The sequence below is a fragment of the Colletotrichum phormii genome (assembly GCF_030913505.1).
Source record: "Colletotrichum phormii strain CBS 102054 chromosome Unknown BDP81scaffold_7, whole genome shotgun sequence".
NCBI classification, from domain to species: domain Eukaryota; kingdom Fungi; phylum Ascomycota; class Sordariomycetes; order Glomerellales; family Glomerellaceae; genus Colletotrichum; species Colletotrichum phormii.
Genome location: NW_026851449.1, coordinates 1,154,710 through 1,173,483, shown reverse-complemented (window position 1 = coordinate 1,173,483; position 18,774 = coordinate 1,154,710). Strand labels below are relative to the sequence as shown.

General features: G+C 52.8%; 3 protein-coding genes and 1 non-coding gene across 4 annotated transcripts; all 4 read right to left on the bottom strand.

Moving 5' to 3' along the window:
• Positions 1–2,096: 2,096 nt before the first annotated feature.
• On the bottom strand, positions 2,097–2,889 carry BDP81DRAFT_205550 (uncharacterized protein). Its single transcript, XM_060582602.1, has one exon. The coding sequence runs from the start codon at positions 2,614–2,616 to the stop codon at positions 2,143–2,145; it is 474 nt and encodes a 157-aa protein (XP_060446902.1). The 5' UTR covers positions 2,617–2,889; the 3' UTR covers positions 2,097–2,142.
• A 171-nt stretch (positions 2,890–3,060) lies between these two features.
• On the bottom strand, positions 3,061–3,156 carry BDP81DRAFT_t126. Its single transcript has one exon. It is a non-coding gene; the product is annotated as a tRNA-Gly (tRNA).
• Positions 3,157–3,897: 741 nt separating this feature from the next.
• BDP81DRAFT_424661 (uncharacterized protein) lies at positions 3,898–5,311 on the bottom strand. The gene is made up of 2 exons (XM_060590152.1): positions 4,035–5,311; positions 3,898–3,966 (listed from the first exon to the last, which is right to left on the bottom strand). The coding sequence occupies exon 1, from the start codon at positions 5,274–5,276 to the stop codon at positions 4,161–4,163; it is 1,116 nt and encodes a 371-aa protein (XP_060446901.1). The 5' UTR covers positions 5,277–5,311; the 3' UTR covers positions 3,898–3,966; positions 4,035–4,160.
• A 3,041-nt stretch (positions 5,312–8,352) lies between these two features.
• BDP81DRAFT_448356 (uncharacterized protein) lies at positions 8,353–11,712 on the bottom strand (the record flags this gene model as incomplete). The annotated part of the gene is made up of 8 exons (XM_060592287.1): positions 8,353–9,104; positions 9,417–9,631; positions 9,851–9,925; positions 10,035–10,090; positions 10,151–10,181; positions 10,311–11,096; positions 11,286–11,368; positions 11,617–11,712. 8 exons carry the CDS (start codon positions 11,710–11,712, stop codon positions 8,353–8,355), a joined length of 2,094 nt encoding a protein of 697 aa, XP_060446900.1.
• Between the last annotated feature and the right edge of the window lie 7,062 nt (positions 11,713–18,774).

Sequence of the window (18,774 nt, the reverse complement as noted above, 5' to 3'; positions counted from 1 at the left end):
ACTGACATTGGACACACGAGCACGGGCGTGCTTTCATCTCCGACTCACACTCGGAGGCTTAGCCTGCTGGCACCACCCACGTAGTCTCGCATTATGCAGCAGCATAGATCGCCCGCTCGATGGCCCGGACCGCTTGTGCCTTTGCCTCGCTTCCAGGCGCGGGCGACTCTGACGACAGAAGCATGAAGGGTAGCTCTTTGCGCCTGTTACAGAGGACCCAGCCCGGCACGAATACGGGCGCCGTCTGATCTCGGTGCTGCGTCCAGTCCGTGCTCCTCTTAGTTCTATTGACTGTAAGCGCCCGTAAGTGTCTTTGAGCTGTCAGTCTGCATCACGCTGAAGTCATAACGGAAGCCTCACTCTTCTACTGAACGGAAGCCTTTCCTTGACGGAAAATTAGAACTGAGTCTGTGCTACTCGAAGATCTACATTTTATTGTGCTGAGAAGCTGAACAAACTTCGTGTCACATCGCACGTGGTGCTTTTCGATTTCGACACTTTGGAGAGGAATGTCGTTATCGTTAACGGAAACTGCACGCCGAGCCGGGCCAAGCCCCGGCCCAGAAAGCTTGAACGGCGCAGCACAAGACAGCGAGAGAAAGAGCGGGACATCACTCAGAAGCGGACTTATTTGGCTCTGTCGTCCCGGAGCAGGATTCCAGCACTCGGCAGATGGGAAGTGGAATATCGTACGAAGCTTCCATACTACCTTGGATGTTGCAACCCTGGGCGGTCTCTTTCCTCCGACCACATGCCATGGCATGTTGAAGAACCCTCCGGAATGTCTGCACCGGGCCGATTCGCAATTGGGCCGTCTCAGACCAGTAACAACCAGTCGATTGCAAACCCGAGGCACCGAAGTTCTCTGTGGGAACATTTTGGCTAGATCATTCCTATCACTGATCAGGGGCAGATGCAAGCCTGATCGACGAATGGGCAGCAACGATAGCCGAGCTCACCAGAGCTAGAGTACGGGTAGAGGTGTAGGTAGGGAGATCGCCATATGCCCACCAAGAGCCGCAACCCGATGACACTGCCGGCTACTGGACCAGTGGACGTTGCCCCCCTCTGTCATGATACCCGACAACAAGGAACCATGTACGTTTGGCAGCAAGTTCGGTGGTAGTACACTGTCAAACTGTACACCCCCTCATGCTGCTGGTAGCAGCTGCTACTACTGCCCCCCTCCTTCGGCAAACAAAGATCAAATATAGAGATACGAGGCGGGAAGGGCAGTCACAGACGAAGTGACGGCTCTAAGCGCCGGACCGCACCCGTCCCTACTCTACCACTGCCGCAGGGCTCTCGGCTCTCTCTCTCTCTCTCTCGTCTCCCCATTGTTGCTCCAATCTCCAATTATCCCGTACGACATATATACTTTCAATAGTGGCGCCCGGCTCGCGGCTCACGTCACCGATGGACCTAGCGCCCGGCTAGCTCTGCTGTCTAGCAGTCCGCGGCATGCGAGCATTGTATGCCGTTTGTCGATTAGGGGCTTAGTGGGCTAATTAGCTCAGGATTTACAGTACTGAGCTAAGAAGTTTACCTACCATGTCACTTACATGGGAGGAGGGGAGGGGTTGGGACGATGAGCCTTGAGGTGGGTTTGGTCCCTTTTTTTTTAGCTTGAATCCCGCCCTGGGTTCAAGCATTGCGCTGCTCAAGCCTCAATGTGGCTTGCAGGCTGGGCAGGGGTTCTGAGGGGCAGCAAAGATGCACGACCTGTCGATGTTGCACTTCTACCTGAAAGCCACACGAAGAGGAATACGAAGAGGAATACGATGAGCAAGTTTTTTGTGTACCCTTCTTTCTACTTGTTGGTTTGGCTGACTGACTGATCTAGCGTCGAAGCCACTCTCGCTGCGGGCGGCTAAGAAGGTTTTTCCTTCTTGACCGGACCGAGGGAATGGGACAAACGCCTCATTGTTCAATTTTTCTCTTCCCTTGGTTGGCGCCACCGCGAAGGCAGACATCAAATGTCGTTGGCGAATCTAAACGCCACGACGTGCACGGGTCCAACCGCTTGACGTCCCAGTCCAGTTCTTGGTGAACGACGACACGCCCCTCCCATCATCGACATCGTGGGCTTGAGATATTCCTAAACACCCGCGCCCTTCCAACCCACCCCCGGGGGGGAGAAATTCAACCGGAGGAGAATCGATCCGGAGGGAGAAGAAACAGCAAAAAAAAGAAAAGAAAAAGAGCCAGGCTGAACCAACGAGCAAAAGAGAGACAGTGAGAAACATCCGAGGCACTACAATGCGCGCTATGGACTGAGACTAAACCCCAAGCGAGGAGAAAACAGGAGAAGAGGTCCAACAGTTCCCACGTCCCGCTTTGGCGCCGCTCCTCTTTGGATTTTTTGGCTTCGCCCGCAAAGTCTGGGCAGAAATTGACGCTACAAGTTTTTTTTCTCGGCACCGCAGTAGTTACCTTAGTCCCTCGGCTGTAGTTGCTCAGGGCGCGTGGTGCGTTGTTCGCGTGCGCAGCGAAGAGTGGTCGCTTGACCTCACTTGATGTGAAGCGAGAGGCGTGTGTATATGCAGATGTAGCGCAGGCTGCAAAAAGAAGCCATCGCTCGAAGAGAAGTGGGACGGAGACCAACGACTTTGACATCTGGTATAAGTACACTTTGATATCCTCACTGTTCACATACCCTACTCTTCACCATCCCTGCTTCTCGCCTTCTTTTACAGGTTTGGGTAATAAAATGTCTCATGATCGAGAGACATTGAGTTCAGGTTGGACTCCATCGAGACGCATTTCGCAGATTCGCTACCTCGCTACCGTGGGACACTATTGCTCACGAGACCCTATCGAGACCTGTTTTCGAGGCCCGCCGTCGTCTGACGATGAATGTGTGAGGAAAGTATATGCAACGCCAATGCCGAATCACTGCATCGTGAATACGAAGAAAGCTCACGAGCGGGACACTATGCAGTAGAATGCAGAAAGAATGAGGGATTTGAAGGTGATGTGAGGTCCCGAAAATGCAACGGCATAATCAACTCGGAGGATGAGTTGGGGGGTGTTTTGGAGACGACAAAATGACAAAACGATTGCACCTGCCGGAATTCGAATCCGGGTCCCTCGCTGTTCTCGGATCCCAAATTGGGAAGTGGAAGGCGAGGATGATAACCACTACACTACAAGTGCTGGTTCATGGTAGATACCGAGGCAGCAATCTCACGATGTAGGGAAAGGCGGCGGCGGGACGGTGTGACCCCGCTCTGGGGTTTTGAGGTTGGTGGGGTTGATGGGGTTTGGTGGGATCGTGGACCTGAGGTCAGGTACGGGTAAGTAAAGGAGGTGCGTTGACAAGTCTGCGATTCTGGTCTTGTAAAGGATGGCGGGACTCTTTGAGCTTTCATTGTCACGATGTGTGAGTGGAAGCATCGTCTTTTTGCGAGGAGCAGGCTGTCTCGGCTTCGTTCAGTCGACTCTACTAACAGGACGGTAAGGTAGTCATCATGCTCTTGACCCAAGGGGAACTTCTCTGATGCTGATCCACCAACCGGTGAACTTCCGGGACATGGAAATCACAGCAGTGAACCATGGACAAGGTCCTCAGACAAGGTGCCCTGCCCCGCGTGGAGGACGCACGTCGAGGAACCAAAGTTGCCGGTCCTACGTCGCCGGCGTACTTTCACTCATTCGTCTCTCAAGATCAAATGACTCCTGTGAACATGTAACCAGTTCAATGCGCATTCATTCGGAATTCGAGGTGGACAGAGCCAAGTCATGAGCCCGGGTACAACTCAGCACAAGGGCCGGAACATCACAAGCTCAACACCACTCCCAAGAGCCTCGAGCCAAGTCATTTAGAGTTGATACTCTTCAAATTCTACACTATCTTGCGCCATTTGTCTCGTATTACATGTTGTAGACAACCAACATACACGCGCGATGAGTGATGGTGATGAAGTCATGCTAGCGTTCACGGCACTTTCATCGTGGTCCTCTCTCGTAGGTTGCTCCTGCGATCACTATTCAACGCTGGAAGTCGTGTTCAAGATTGGCTATTAACTCAACAGTATCCACTAATCCTATTCACGCAAACGCTGTCACTGGGTAGTAAGTCTACTCAACCCTCCAAGGCACTTCCTTGACCATGCAGCCAACCATCTCTCCCCACGGAGCCACAGCCCAAGCATTACTCTTCACATGACTGGGCATAACATCTCAGTTCCATCAATATCCGAGGCATCCTCTCCGCGAGGCAATGTTTCCGCTGGCCTCTCGTTCCGGGGATAGCGATATGGTAACTCTCTCTGGCTCTCCAAGACCTTTCCAACGATCTTGATGCTCTTCCTTTCTCGCTCTTTCCGCATCAGTCCATCGACCATCCGAAGTCTTGTCTTCAACTCCAGAATACTCTGGCAGTCGGAATCTTGTGCCTTTCCGAGTTCGTATTCAATTTTGTCAAAGGTTTCGATCATATTGACATACAACAGTATGTAGTTGAATGTGGAGTAAGAGCGGCTCCCATCAATATCGTCGTGTAGGTCTGCTTTGACCAAATCGAGGATTTGCACTCGAGTAGGCTCAAGGTATTCCCTCGACACGACTTCAGTCGGCATAGCATTCGGTCTGGTACCGGACTGTTGGGACTGTGCTTGACCTGAATCCCTCAAAAGGGCTTTCATTCGGGACAGTAGCTCTTGATCGTCTACACCTAAAGCTTTTTTGACGCGGTCCAGTAGATTCTTTTGGTCCTTGGTCATCCTGATCAGAGGAGGATTCGTAACCAGCTGAGAAGCGCGAAGCAAGGCCAAACGAGTCCGTGGGTTGAGTTCATTGTCTGGTATCCATTTAACGTTCCATTCCGCTTCTCGGTAAAGCAACAAATGAGACTTGGTATTGAAGGCCAAGTTTCTGCTGACGTCGATTGCGCGATGGTATCCTGCCGATGCCGGGAGGGCCGGCTTTTGTTTCGCTCTGCCAGCACCCCACAGGAGCTCTCCCCTGCGAAGAAAGGCTTCAGAGAAGTTGGACTGTGGAGCTTGGCCGCCAGGGAAGAAGCTATCTCGAAACATGTCTTGTAGTACTTCATAGTGAGCCAAAGGCTGTTCGATGTGCTTGAGTTGGACAAGCATGTTGTGGAGATGTATCATGGCCATCGGTTCCTCGAGGTTATCCCAGACGAGCATGCTTGTGCGGTAAACCCTTTCCAGACCCTCCATCAGTCCCACGCCGCAAAGAAACGGAGAGTATCTCCACAGACCATTGGGGCCGGTATGATCGAAACGGGATATCGGGAGTATGTTGCCATCCATTGGGACTGACTGGCCCAGGAAGTCGAATTCTCTGCAAACTACTTTCAAGAACTCCATTATTGTCCGCCTATGCACGTTACGGTTTTCTGCACCGTAAAAATTAGCCAGCAAGTTGGCAGACCGAAGAAGCCCATTGCTGACCCTCAACTTCTGATCGCCGTTATTGTGATTTTCGTCGTCCTTATTGTTGTCGCCGATGTGCAGCTCGATGTCACCGATGAACAGTTTAGTACCGTCGTTTTCTTTGCCATTGCCATTGCGCTCCTCATTACTATTTCCCATTTGTCTGCGTCCCAAAAACCCATCAATACCTTTCATCGGACCAAGCGTATCTAGACATCGTGGTCCAAGGACATGTCCCCGCCGAGTGCTGTTGGTCCAGCCACATGACACGGTGAAAGCATCCACAATGCATTGTAGCTGAAAGACGTGATGAGGCATGATGTATCGGAGAACATCCGTTCCTGGCTGCTGGATTGCCAACGCCGTGACAAAGCATGCGAAATCCCCGAGGCCAAGAACCGGCTCAGCGCCCACCAATGGACTATCGGGGATATCTCCAAGCCGCTCCCACTCTTGTAAACCTCGCTCATAAAGGCGTTTAGGTCCTGTATAGGAGTTGACGAGATCGTAAAGCCAGTTGATCGTGTATGAATGCCGCCACTTCAGTCTTTGCTTCTTGGTGGCATTTCGTAGATCAAAAGTTGGATCCCAGTCTTTGATCTTGGCAAGCATCTTCTTAGTCGGCTTCCCATTCTGTGACTGTTGATAGTCTTCGATGAAGTCAACCAGATCTCGGTAGGTTCCCAGCTGAATGTACTCTTTCAAGTCGACGGAGACCGTCTTGGCTCCGTCACACCGACTCGATGGACTCAGCTCTGCCAAAGCTTTGATGAATGTGCCTTGTGCGGTCTCGAGGTTTCCACGGATGATGGCTGCCATAACCGTTTCGTATGATTGTAACTCTGGGATCTCGCCGAAGACGTCCAATTCGGTATCCTGGACCATTTTGATGGCGACTTTAGACAGTGTGCCAGCAATAGCACCATGCAACCCACAGTACGCTGTCTCGCACCAGACATTCTGAAGATAGTTTCTGAGGATGATGCACTCCTTGACGATTGCGCAAGCAGCCATAAAACTCTCAGCTTCCCCGATCCCATCGGCTTCGACGATGCTGTAGTTCTCGATAGGTACCTGGTTTAAGAGGGCACCGGGAGCCTTCTTCGCCTTCTTCTTGCCCTTGCCCCCTCTACCCGATTTTGCTTGGGCTCGCCTTTGGGATCCACGAAGAGGAACAGGGTCGGCATCGTTTGAATCCTCGTCTAAGCTCTCGAGACTTAGGTTTTGCAAGTCCAAGGCTGAGAATTTGATGGCGTCGGCAAGCGTTTCTGGAGTGATATTGCTGGTATTCGATCGAACTTTCTCGCGTCTTGGCTGCGCATTTTCTATCCAGACATCTCCGCCAAGGGCAACGAAAGCCTCTGTGACGAGTCGGATAAACGTATCGTGAATCTTGATGTCTTTGCCATACTGAGGGTCTTCCTCAGTCACAATGCGTCGCAGGAAAGCCAGATGCTCCGCCCTTGCGTCGATGACGGACCTGAAAAGGCGGAATGTGGTAGGCGGTATCGCCTGCATGTGCTTCTTCACGAACTTGGCTACCGATGGAAGGTTGTCGACACGGATCTGTCCGGTTGTGTTGAACTCGACCGGTGGCTCCCAGGCGCCGTCGTCCCTTTTCCGCGTCTTGATGATGAAGTTGGATGCGTGGATCAACCAGTAGGCGAGGTGTCTAGCGTCGCGTTTGTACACGACGAAAGTGTTTGGGATAGCCATGATCAATGATGATGTTGTAGGAGTATGGCCATGAAGTCGGCACCGATGACGGGATATATAGTGTGGCCTTCTAGCGATGCTGTTCTCCATATCAGCGAATGAAAGATGCACCAGACCCTCACTGGGTGATACGTACAAGTCATTTGTATCAGAGTCGATGATTGAGCTGCTGTTTTCGAGTCCTTGATCCAGAAGAGAGGGACGTCGTCGACGATCTCTCTCTGGTGGGCGGTGTAGTGACGAGAGACAATGCAGCCTGACCAAACACCAACGCAAGGTTTGCGGGAGGGCAACATATCGCCCAGCTTTCTTGTGCAGCTGCGAAGGCACTTCGCTTCCATTGAGGTGCCTTGCAGAACTGTTACTCTTGTCAGCTTAGACCGGGAAGCTGCGAAGTAGAATATGTTCGTTTCGGAGTCACGGAAGGTGTCCTTCGTGAACCTACGCCATCACCTTGCTATCATCATTTCCGACGAAGGTCGCCCTTCGCTCCGTCTCAAAGGCCCCATCTTCCTGCCTTCTCTGCCTCTCATACCGACATTCTTCGACGCGAAAGGAAAGTGTAAACGCACTACTAGGGCAAGCCTACTGGCAAGCACTCCCCATTGATTCACATCCGTCATCCATCGAGTTCGAAGAGTAGGTGGGAAGAAAAGTACTCGACAAGCCCCCGCACGTCATCATCAGAACCCCTGGAGGGAAGCATGAAACGGATAGATAATTAGTTTGGAGAAGAGATATCTTTGAATTAATCAAGTCGCAGATTTCCCTGCGAAGAAAAGAAGACTCCCCGGCGTCCAGCGTGTAAGTGTCACGCTGAACTGGTAGCTCTCGCCTACTCCGAGCTACATGCTAATCCTGTGATGCCAGTGGGCTATCGACGTCACCACCTCTTTGCTTCTATAACCGTCCATGCGTTTCAGAGACTTATCGCTTGGCTTGCTCAATCAACCAAGTCGTCGTCGTTCATACATATAGTGATGAAAATGATGCCGATGATGCGAATCGTGAGCCCCGAAAACCAGAACGCCATGTACCTGATAAAGTATGCAACCCTGCGTCTCCCGATGCTAGATCTCTATGCCTGTTTGCACCATCCGCAGTGCGTTGAATGCACAGCTGGACTTCCCGTTTCCCAAGTCGTCGAAGTGCGGCCTTCGATTACTGGGGCCGCGTCGTTGGTGACATTATTCAAAGTCCGCCTCTCTCTCGTTCATCGGCCCATAGCGCCCCGTCCCTACTGTTGCATGATGGTTCTGTCAGGATACAAGCCCTGAATAATAGTCCAACACCACCGTGTAGAATTGTCTTCGTCCTTAAGGCCCCGAAGCCAATTGATGCCCTGTGTGATCGTCATGTTCGCTGCCTCATCAAAAGTCGAGCCGCAACGGCTTTGCCGAATTTGGAAGAGAGTGGGGTGTGTTGCAGATAGGTGCAAGAAGATGAGTATGCCGAGGATGTTTTGAGACCAAAAGTAGAGACAAGGAATCATGCGTTTGTGCTGAGCGGCCGGCGGAAGGATGATAGGCCAGAGAAGGCAAGCTTCCAAGAATCTCTTGGTGGCGGACAAGTCGGTCTCGGTCAAGTTTTCTACTCGTGTATGCAAGGCTTTGTACACGAAAGGCCTGAATAGTAAGTACTCGAGGTGGTAGAATCGAGACCGGAGTAGAGCTTCGAGCACATCGTTCGAGTTAGTGTAGAGTGAATCGTGAATATATCCCAACATGGGGGCAGACTGCAACCCTTCCATAGCGTCGGCGGTATACAAGGTCGGCGCCGCGTAAAAGTGTTGATCAGGAACCTGAGGATCGAGAACCGGAAAGGATGCTTGGAATGCATCCAAATGCTGCGTCCTGTCCCAATGCAAGACGCTGGGCAAAGAAGTGTGCCACTGGTCGAGCTGTGAAGCCAAATCGCCGACTAGATCTTCGAGAGAGTCGGCCAGGTCCGGCGAGTTCCAGTTGGTTTTCGAAGTGGATCCTCCAAGAACTGTTGCATATGCATCGTGTCAGTGAGGGTCAGAATATTGGGGTTTTCTCCCGATGAGACGTATGGAAAGGTCGGCTCGCTGCACTTGCACCCATCCGGGGGATCCATACGCGAGGCGCACATCTGTGGCAGAAGCAGGTGGCGAAAAAAACAAGAATACGAAGCCAAGCGCAAATGGAGCCGCCAAACAAGGCGTTATCGACGTGCGTTGACCAGGCTGGGAAGAAAGTGGAAATGGAAACGTGGACGGAAATGGAGAGAGGGTCCAAAACCAGAAGGGGGAAGGGAACGGGGACGGGGACATCAACTCACTTCTTCTCAGACTGCTGTGGATCTTGACCCCCAGATTTCGCAACGAAATCTGGCGAAGGAATAACTCACCACAATTTGATCTCCTGTCGTTGTGTAGGCTTTGACTCAAACTCGCATCTTCGGTATGAGCATAGGCCGAGAAAGTCGGCAGCTGCATGCTCGCCTCCAGCTTCTCGAGGCCGGTTAAAGGGAGGTCGAGTTCCAAGTGAAGACCACTGCAGCAAAGCACCGGTTGTTAGATGATGGATTCTTGTGGTGGGAAAAGCAAACCCTGCCACAGCTGAAGGTATACGGAGTGCAAGACAACAACGAACGTGGTGCCCATCTGCGAGTCGAGGCTGCCTTGGCCAAAAATCCATGAGCAGAACAGGGGCCGGGAGAGGAGGCGTGGGTTGGGGTTCTCGGGATGGACTGTAAATCTGCGATGCACGTACGTTTCCATGATGGAGCAATACCAAAAGGCGCGGCGGATCTGATCGCCGCGCACTGAGCGAAGTTCGGCAGAATTACTACAAACGTCCGTCAGCCCATTTCCGGATCAGCACCTCACCTTAGCCATTTAAAGTCTCAAACAGCCCCAGCTGCAGACAGACCAACCCCAATGTCGCCTTTACGTACCTGGTAATCAAGCCGCGGCAAGCAAGGGACGCCGATGTGGTCATTCTCCAGAACTCCTGTGCAAGATTTCGATTCAGCCAAAGCTTCCAAACACTCTTCTTTTCAGGTACACTCACCACATGCCGAGAACAGCACTCATAGTACAGCCTGTCGTCGGCCAAGCCATTTTCGGATTAGTCAATCTTTCGCACCATACGGGAGGTCCGCACACCGAAGCGCGGCCCGGGCGGCCGGACCCGGCTCCGCAAGTCAGTCCGTCCGTCCAGGGAAACTTACCCCGCCAAGATGTACATTTGGACATTCTCCAAAGCACACTCTGTCATGGAGAATCCCAAGCGCCGTCGCGCTTCGTTGAAGAATACAATACCCGGCGGCCGGAATTCCAACTCGTTTGTTGACCCGACAGGTTCACCGGCACTGTGGTCCTCGAACGCCGCAAAGGCTCCGCCCGATCCTCCTACGAGAGCAACCTCGGCAAGGGCCAGCATCAGGCACACCAATGTAGATGCCGCATTTTCCTGAAAGTGGTTACTGCAAACGTCCTGTAGTATTTTCTCCATGAAGTATTGACGGTCTAGAACAGGATGGATCCGATTGAAAGTATCGAAATATGTCGTGACGCGGTCCACAACAACGGCGTAGTTCAAATTCGCCAGTTGCGGCGTTGTCCCGTCCATCGCAAAGCCCAGCGACATACCCTCATGATAGCTCACCGTTTCTAACCCGCCTAGAGGAAGGCGCCGGTCTTGGCCTTGCTGATGGAACAACTCGGACGGAAGGCCGGGTTCTCGGAAGGCGGATTGGAGGTTTGGTATTTTGGGTTGGATGTCTTCTAGTTTCTGTCGCACTGCAGGCCATGCCATCATCTTAGTGACTGCAGACGCATATCGGTATGGCTCCTGCTGCGAGGGTTTCGGGGTAGGTAGGCCTTGGGCCTTCAAAGTGCTTGTCGACGAAGCGTCATCGCCACTATCTTCAGATTGGGAAGAAGGCGGGACGCTGATCTGCATATTCTGGAGCTGAGCAAATAGTTGCGGTATCTGACGGGTATTGTCGTGGATGCTTTTCACAATTTCGAGTAGTTCAACCAAGCTTTTGTCTTTTCTATGGCCAGTTAGCATGTCCAGACTGAGCTGACCGCGTTGCTCTAGGACGTGATCGCGGGCTCGCTCCGAACCCAAGAGAGACAAGAAAAGAAGACAGCAAAAGTTGTTCTCGCTTCCAGGAGCCGCGCCAGGGCCGCTGACTTACTTAGTGGGTACTGGATCTCCGTAGAAGCAATCAAGCCCCTTCTTCTCGCAGAAGCCACAGGTTGGCTTGCGTTCGTCGCATTTCTGCTTCCTAGTACGACAGGTGGAACATGCCTACATAGACGTCAGACTAAATCCAGGCCAGTGTCGAATCACGGCTGGAGGAAAGAGAATGACAGCGACAGTGTATTCTCGCGGTTCACGGCAACGGCCGTTCGCCCTCCCATCGTCTACCACTGGGAACTTGTCCAAAGCCCTCGGGGTGATAGACACGAAGACAAGGCCAGGCTAGAGATGGTGAGGATAGGTACGAGGAGCAGGGCTGAACTTACTATGGCGGCGATAGGGCCACGATCCTTCTTTTGGTACATTCGGCTAGAGCTCGAACCAGTTGAGCTCGAAGCCACAGATTTGGAATCGAAGTTCATTATTCACCTATTAGTGAAGGGGTTCGGGAGGGTGGTCGAATCCGGGGGGGTTCGGGTCATTCAGTGAGATTTGGTAGTTGATGTTGAGGCGAAAGGGTGGCATGCTAGGCTAGGCAGGGCGACAAGAGAGACGGAAAAGTCGAGACCTGCGGGACAAGAGGCCCAGCTCAGGCAAATGGTCTGGGGTCGTTGAGTCTGCAGAACCCTAGTGGCGATGAGGGGGCAGCAGCGGCCAGGAGAATGGCCCAGGACAACTCTCGGCCGGGCGCAGCATCCGCGAGCTGCTGGGGCAAAAGATGCAAGTTGATTTTGGACTTCGGTGTCGAGAGGTGGTTGAGGTGGCTGCGAGGGTCCTTGGCGAGACTCAGTTGAGTCCCGATGAGGTTGTCGACCAGTTGAACGAGGTACAGAAACCTCATTCAACATGGGAGATGGGAGGAGAAGTGGAACCGGTGCCCGTCTTTTCGACCAAGAGAAACGGCACGGCAGGCGGGGTGGGATATGGGTCTGGGTCCCCCGGAGTATATGCCGTGCACCAGTTGTTTTCACTCTCTGGCTTCTTGTTCCTCGGAAGTGTGTTTGTCTCTCTGTCTCTGACTCTTTTTCTCTTTTTCTCTCTCTTTTTTTGGACCTCGATTTTTGTCGGAGAGGAACGTGCGGCACCGCTGGCGCTGCGGGTGGGCTAAAAGACTACACCGGGGGACGACAATGCCGACGAGTGTTGTTTGTGGACTATTAGACACCGGTAAAAAACTGAGCGTAATGTGTGGTACACAGCCTTTCGGATTTGTGTGTGGAAACAGAAGGCTGGCGAAGATGCGGCGAGAGAGAAAGAAAAAATAAAATTGGTATTTGGTCGGAGTCGTGCCCGACTCCCCGTCACGGCGTCTGTCGAAGAGCAGTAACGCAACCTACGCACACGGGAGCGGGAAGGAAGGGCTAAGACAACGAGGGCAACCAAAACGATAGAGACAACAGCAGCGACGCCCAAGCCACGGGCGTATGCGACGACGGCAGGAAGTTGAAGCTACCAAACGGCGGCAGTTGAGACTGCTTGCTTATGCGCCTTCGGTACGAAACGATGGAAGAGCAGGCTCGTCCTAGACACGAACCCCACACGCGATGCACAGTTTCGTTTTGCCTGACAGAGACCAAAAGAAGTGCTAGGGGACGCGGACGCGGCTCAGGAGTGGTAAAGTGATGTTCTACTAGCAGGACCAGATCACGAAGCGGAGCCATGAGAGGGAGGGCGTATGTTGATGAGTCGTTACCCCGTTCACTGTGTTTGGGGGGGGGGCGGGGGGCAATTATGATCATAATATATGCAGCACTGACCGTTCGAGGCCGCAGGGAATCGCACGCTAGCAACAGCTAGGTTGGGACGACAGACTCGGCTCAAAATAAGTTTCACTACTGCTGAGGCACCCGTACCCGAATCTAGGCTCGGCGAACACGCTTGTCGGTGGTCATCGGCGGCAGCGGCAACGGTAGCAGCAGCAGTAATGTGCCAACGATAGCGCGGCACAGATGGGTTGGTTGGGTTGAGAACACGGGTAGAACGAGATGAGATGCGCCATGCGATGCGTGACAGCGATATGATGCGATGGGTTTGTGCCGCGCCCAGGCCTTTGGGGGGTAAAATAGAGAGTCATTGGTTACCATCCTCATCCCGTTCAGCCTGGGTTTCCAGAACAAAAGGAGACATTAGCTTACATGGGTCTTGGGCTAGTCAAGCAATGGAGACATTAATTTTTGCTTGAGGCGGCCCACTCCACGCTACTCTCCTCGCGACCTCGCCTCACGTAACCTCTGCCTCTTCTGGTACGTACGCCAGGGAGCCGGTGGCTGTGTGTGTATGTGTCCACTGGTGTGAGAGTGTGTGTGTGTGTGTGTTGAGTGAATATGTGAGTGAGAGTGAGTGAGGGTGTCTTCGTAGTTTACCTACCTCACGGAGTAAGAATACATTGCTTGGTCCAGCAGCCAGCTCCGCCGTGGCAAGGGTCAGCAGGAGGCAGCAGCAAGGCATTGGTGACTGTGACGGTGACGGAAGGTCACCAAGATCAAGTTTCCTTCTGCCGCTTCCCAGTCAGACAGCCCGGTCGGTCTCGCTGGATGAAATTTGCTGGCGTGGGCGTGGATGGACGTGGATGGGCGTCTGCCGCGTCCCAATTCAGGTTGCAGGAAAGGTACGGAGTAGAAAGGTAAGGTTGCCGTCTGTCACTAGTACATAACCCGCTTTATCCTGGCGTTAAGCAGCATCCATTTGGTCGGAGCCGGTCCGGGGCCCTGCAACAGAAATAGGATAGCGGTAGCGAAGCGCCCAATGCGTGTGTGTAAGGTGGTAAGGTATTGAGTCTCCGGCCGGTGGGCTAGTCGCTCATCCTTTCATTCTTGGGAGTGATGCGCAGCGTCTGATAGACACAGAGTTGCAAGGGCAACTTGTACGGCAGCCAGGCGTCTGTGAGGTGCCTTGATGCCGAGCCTGCGGAATAAGCTCACTGGAGCTAGCTAGGTACACCGTACTAGGGGAAAGCCTGGGCGTACGACACATCCCAGTATGTTTTAGTCAGTGCCGGGATAGACCCTTGATAGGATAGAAAGAGGATGAGGAGGGCATCTGTAACAGATTGTTCAGGAAGTAGATGTACTGAAGACGAAGAATAGAGCGGGCAAACGGGGAAACAAAGAAAGAAAGGCACGAGTAGTGACGAGAGCCGTTTGGTCCTCGGACGGCATTGTAGGTTTGAACGGATGGAGGGGGGAAGGAGAAGACGCAAGCGATTCGTTCCCCGCCAACTTGTGTGCCCCTCTTTCGTTCGCCAGTCCCCGGGGCCACCGAGCACACTCTTAGCCCGTTGTCATCTCTATTGATTGCAGTTGAACAGGCTGAATGGGCCTTTCGGGGCTCTTTTTCATCTTGGCTGTTTATGCGTGGCTTGTCGAAAGGCGCTCTCGATATCGTGGTAATCTTTGGCGTAGGACGGTGGAGGCGAAGCGAGGATGCTAACCGTATATACCGCCGAGTTGCCCGAGAATATCAACACACAAAAGAACGCCACGACCTGTCAGTTGGATAGAGAGGAAAGAAAACCATAAAAATGGGCGAAACCGTTTGAGAAGGAGAAGAAGCCGCTAACAAAAGCGCGTACGGCAAGTTGTCAGCCTTGGGTCGGACCTCAATTAATAAATCAAACTGTAGCAGTGCAAGACAGGCGAGTCGGTGGTTTTTGGGGGGAGAGAGGAGGTTGGATTCGGGCGTCTCTCCATACGTCACCCCATGCGGCCGTGACGTTGTGTGCACGTCACTCTGCTTGCTCATGCCTGAGGGGGAAAAAAAAAGAGCCGTGTAGAAGACGGCTTCTTCCCTGCGGGAGGAATGCTCTGCTGCAACGTCTCGTCTACTTACCGGTGCACCACCATGTGCTTACATAAAAGAGGGTTAGAAAGAGAGAAAATGTGGCTTGAAAGGTGCAGGTGAGGTAAGCAGCCACGTCGTTTGAAGTAGGTATTCAGGTAGACGACAGAGTGGCAGGTACCTTCCAGGTTCTTGGAGGGTAAGTACGTTCAGTCGATACCTAGGTACCACCTACCATATCCCGTATGGAGTACGGAGTATCCGTACTTGAGGTGAGAACTTGATGTCTTGTGCGGCATGCAAAGTGCCTCGGACATCAGATGACCCATGGAAGTCATGACCCTACCGTGCGGCGTGCCTCATCTCTTGTTTCTTCTTTCTTTCTTCTGAAGCTCCAGACTTGAGGTGACTTCAATAAGTGCCGCAGGGCAATTGACCCTCCACCAACCTGACCTGTCCATTTAGCGTGATGTGGGCAAGGCCCGCGAGGGGAGGTTACTCTGCAGTCTCGCATTGTGTCCGTATTAATTGACCCTCTCTCGCGCTCTTACGGGGGGGCTGAAACAAAGCGCCCCATGATCAAGCTGTGGAGCATCTATTCGTACAGTAGGTGACCGGGCCGTGCAAGCGTTCAAGCCTCTCCAAAAGTCTCACTCGAAATGTCTTGGGTTCCTACTCCGTACGGATACAAAATGTTGCTCTGGCTGGGCCCCGCACGGCCCAAAATTGCGATGCGTTTTCGGTGAGCGGGGGGAGGCCGGCGACGAGGGTGGACGGCAGTGTGAGTGGTTGAATTGTCGGGGCCATCTGGTAGGGGGTGCGGGAGAAGGTTCCATCCGAGGGGACCATCTCATCTGAATTGGATCTGAGCCAGATCTGCCTCTTCCTATTTGGGGCCAGTGTCCTCGCCCGTTCGCAACTTGGCCTTCATTGGCCAAGCGCCTTAGGTGGAAGCCCGCGCTAGCCCGCTGGTGTCACTGTTCATTCCAATCCTGTCCAGTCTGAATCGGCTAGCGTAGCTTCTTGTAAAAACTTACCTCCAAAGTAAATCGTAAGTGGGAATTAGGGCCTGCCTGCCATGAGCTGACAGCAAACCCAAAGTATCCAACACACTTGACACTCCGACGCAGCCTACCTTAGGTACCTTGCTTGCCTATTCACATCGGATAAGGACTTTGACTTCAGTTGCAAGATAATAACTTGGGATTGCAAGGATTCATTGTCCTTCCCGGGCACATTCCACGTTCTCTATCGAAATGAAATCAGAATTCTATCGTACACTAATAGCACTAGTATACGTCCACATCATCTTTCCTTGTCCAAGCTAAGGTAAGGTACCTCACGGGCACGATTCCGCTTTAGCAGGAGCCCACCTCGGCTTCCAAGGTGAAGCGTCGGCTGTGCGTCGCTAACAGTGTCTTGGAAGGGACGACCCGATATGCAAGGGAGGTGCGGATGGGATCGAGAGAAAGTACAGGTCGAAAAATCTACCGGTCCTTCTAAGGTAAGGAAGTCTCTCCCTCTCTCCCTCTCTTCTTTCCTCTAATTTCTTTTCATTGAAAGAGGATCGTTCGACGCCCAGTCCAGTTCATTACTGCAGGCAGAACAAATACTCCTGCACACTAATCCTCATGGGATACTTCATAGAGACATGAAGTAATACGTACGGATACATGGAAGTTTGGTCGCATCGCAGCATGCACATGCTCCGCTCGCCTGATGCCTCTCCGGCCAAGCGTATTCGGAGACCAGGGGTCTGTACCGCAATAGAGGGAAGGTTCAAGCGAAAATTCTCACGAGGAAAAGAGAGAACACTACCTATTCTTACTGCCTGCCTTAGATACCTACCTAATGGCTTACGGAAGACTCCGCTGGCAGAGGCAGTGAGTAGGTAGGATGGCCTGCCTGCCGCGGGAGCTTGGAGGATCGTTCAAGCTCTGGATAGCTCCGGAGAGGAGTAGGATCCTGAACAGGCTTGACGCGAGTTCGATACTGCCTTTGTGTTGGTTGTAAATGATGTCGGATTCTCTCCATTTACATACATACATACATACATAAATACCTACCTTGTAAACCGCCCGGGGACTTCTGAGAGGCTTTCAAACGTCCGGCGGGGTGCTGTCTGGCTCTGCCCATCCAATGTCTGGTCAATGCTCTCCATTTCAAGACTCCCTCTCCACCTGAGGAAATGCGCGCGGTAAGATTCAGCCACGGGTGTTTTGATTCACCCTTGACACTTGCTTGTTCCAGGCTACTTCCAGTGGGCTTTGCTCGTCTCCGAGTCGGCGGGACAGCTCCCCCAAATCTGCCTTGTCTCCCCTGGACTGGGCTCTCAATTTCGTCATGCCCTGTAAGGTGTGCCAAAGCCGTAAGTCCGGTAACCGCCTGCCTCAATCCTCAAGTCATCGCATCGCATGCAATTTCTTTGCTGACCCAGGCCAACATCTCTCGGGTCAGCATAGGCTTATTGGGCAAGGTAGACAATAAGCTAAGGTATCCGTACCTGAATCCTGAGGTGCAATAGCTGGGGGCATCTTCAAGTTGGTTGGTTGAACCTTGGACGGTTGATCAGGATACGTACCGCGGTCTGTCAAGCTGGCCAATAATCTCCGAGGCGCGGATCCTATCACCGGGGCATCGTCTGATTGACACATGACTACGGAGTACTAACGTCCCCATTCTTTTTCGAATCCGAGGGACCGAGAGAGAGCGAACTATCCGTAAAGTGCCTTCGTACCTACCATATCCACGTACCCACGATACCTATCTGTATTCGTACCTGGCCTCGACCAACCCAAGTCCGAAATAGATAGACGGGGATTCCACCTTTTTTCTGACTTCCCCATCACCCGTTTCCTCCTTTTGACGCACCCGTCACTGATCAATTCCGCACTTCCGACCATTCCTCTCCAAGCGGATAGTTACACAATCCTGAATGCCTGCCAGCTGCCGGTCCAAAATGGCGGTGGCTTCCATTTTGCCAGCAAGCTAGCCGCTGGTAGTCGCGAGCCGCGCATCTGATGTGCTCCTCTACCATTTATCGGGTGCCATCTCGCCTCATCCTTCCCAAGCCTGACACCATGTCTTCACATCTATCCCCGACTTGGCTTGCAGTACTCCGCGGCACAGCTATCGACCGGATGCCATAGTGAGGTGACGCCGGCTGGGCAAACCCTTCCAACAATAGGACGGCCACGGACGACAAGTCTCACGCCGCATATCCAGAGGCATTCGAAAACCGCAGCCCATTTCGCAGTAGCCCCTCCCGAATCCTACTCGCGCATCAGCACACAAAGATATCAGAGCGGAGCTGCACGGAGGCCGATCCGGAGAAACGAACCCCCCTGTCACTGTCAGCCAATATCTCAGCTGGTGCACCCCGAGTCCTGTTTTCAGTTCCGGTCCCAGATTTGAACCGCTGTCAAATGCTGCAAGCTGGCCAATGATTGCTGGTTCCATGTGGTCGGCGCGCCCTGCATGTCCGCCTTTGAACTGAAGCAAACAGGTTGCGACCCTGTTGAAACTCAAACACATAGCCATGACAGGGGCCAAGACGGATGCCACTAGTTTCTGCGGTCATCGGTTATAGGTATTTATTGAAGTGAGCTCGTCGAGGGAATGTTGCTCTAGCAGCGCTGACCGCCGTCCTATCTAGCGACTAGGGCCTCGAAGAATTCCGTTTCCTCCGGCCTATTATTCTAGCAAAA

What these genes read in the sequence shown, in the direction of transcription:
- BDP81DRAFT_205550 (XM_060582602.1), bottom strand. Translation starts at nt 2,616, where the DNA reads ATGTCAAAGTCGTTGGTCTCCGTCCCACTTCTCTTCGAGCGATGGCTT.
- BDP81DRAFT_424661 (XM_060590152.1), bottom strand. Translation starts at nt 5,276, where the DNA reads ATGGATGGCAACATACTCCCGATATCCCGTTTCGATCATACCGGCCCC.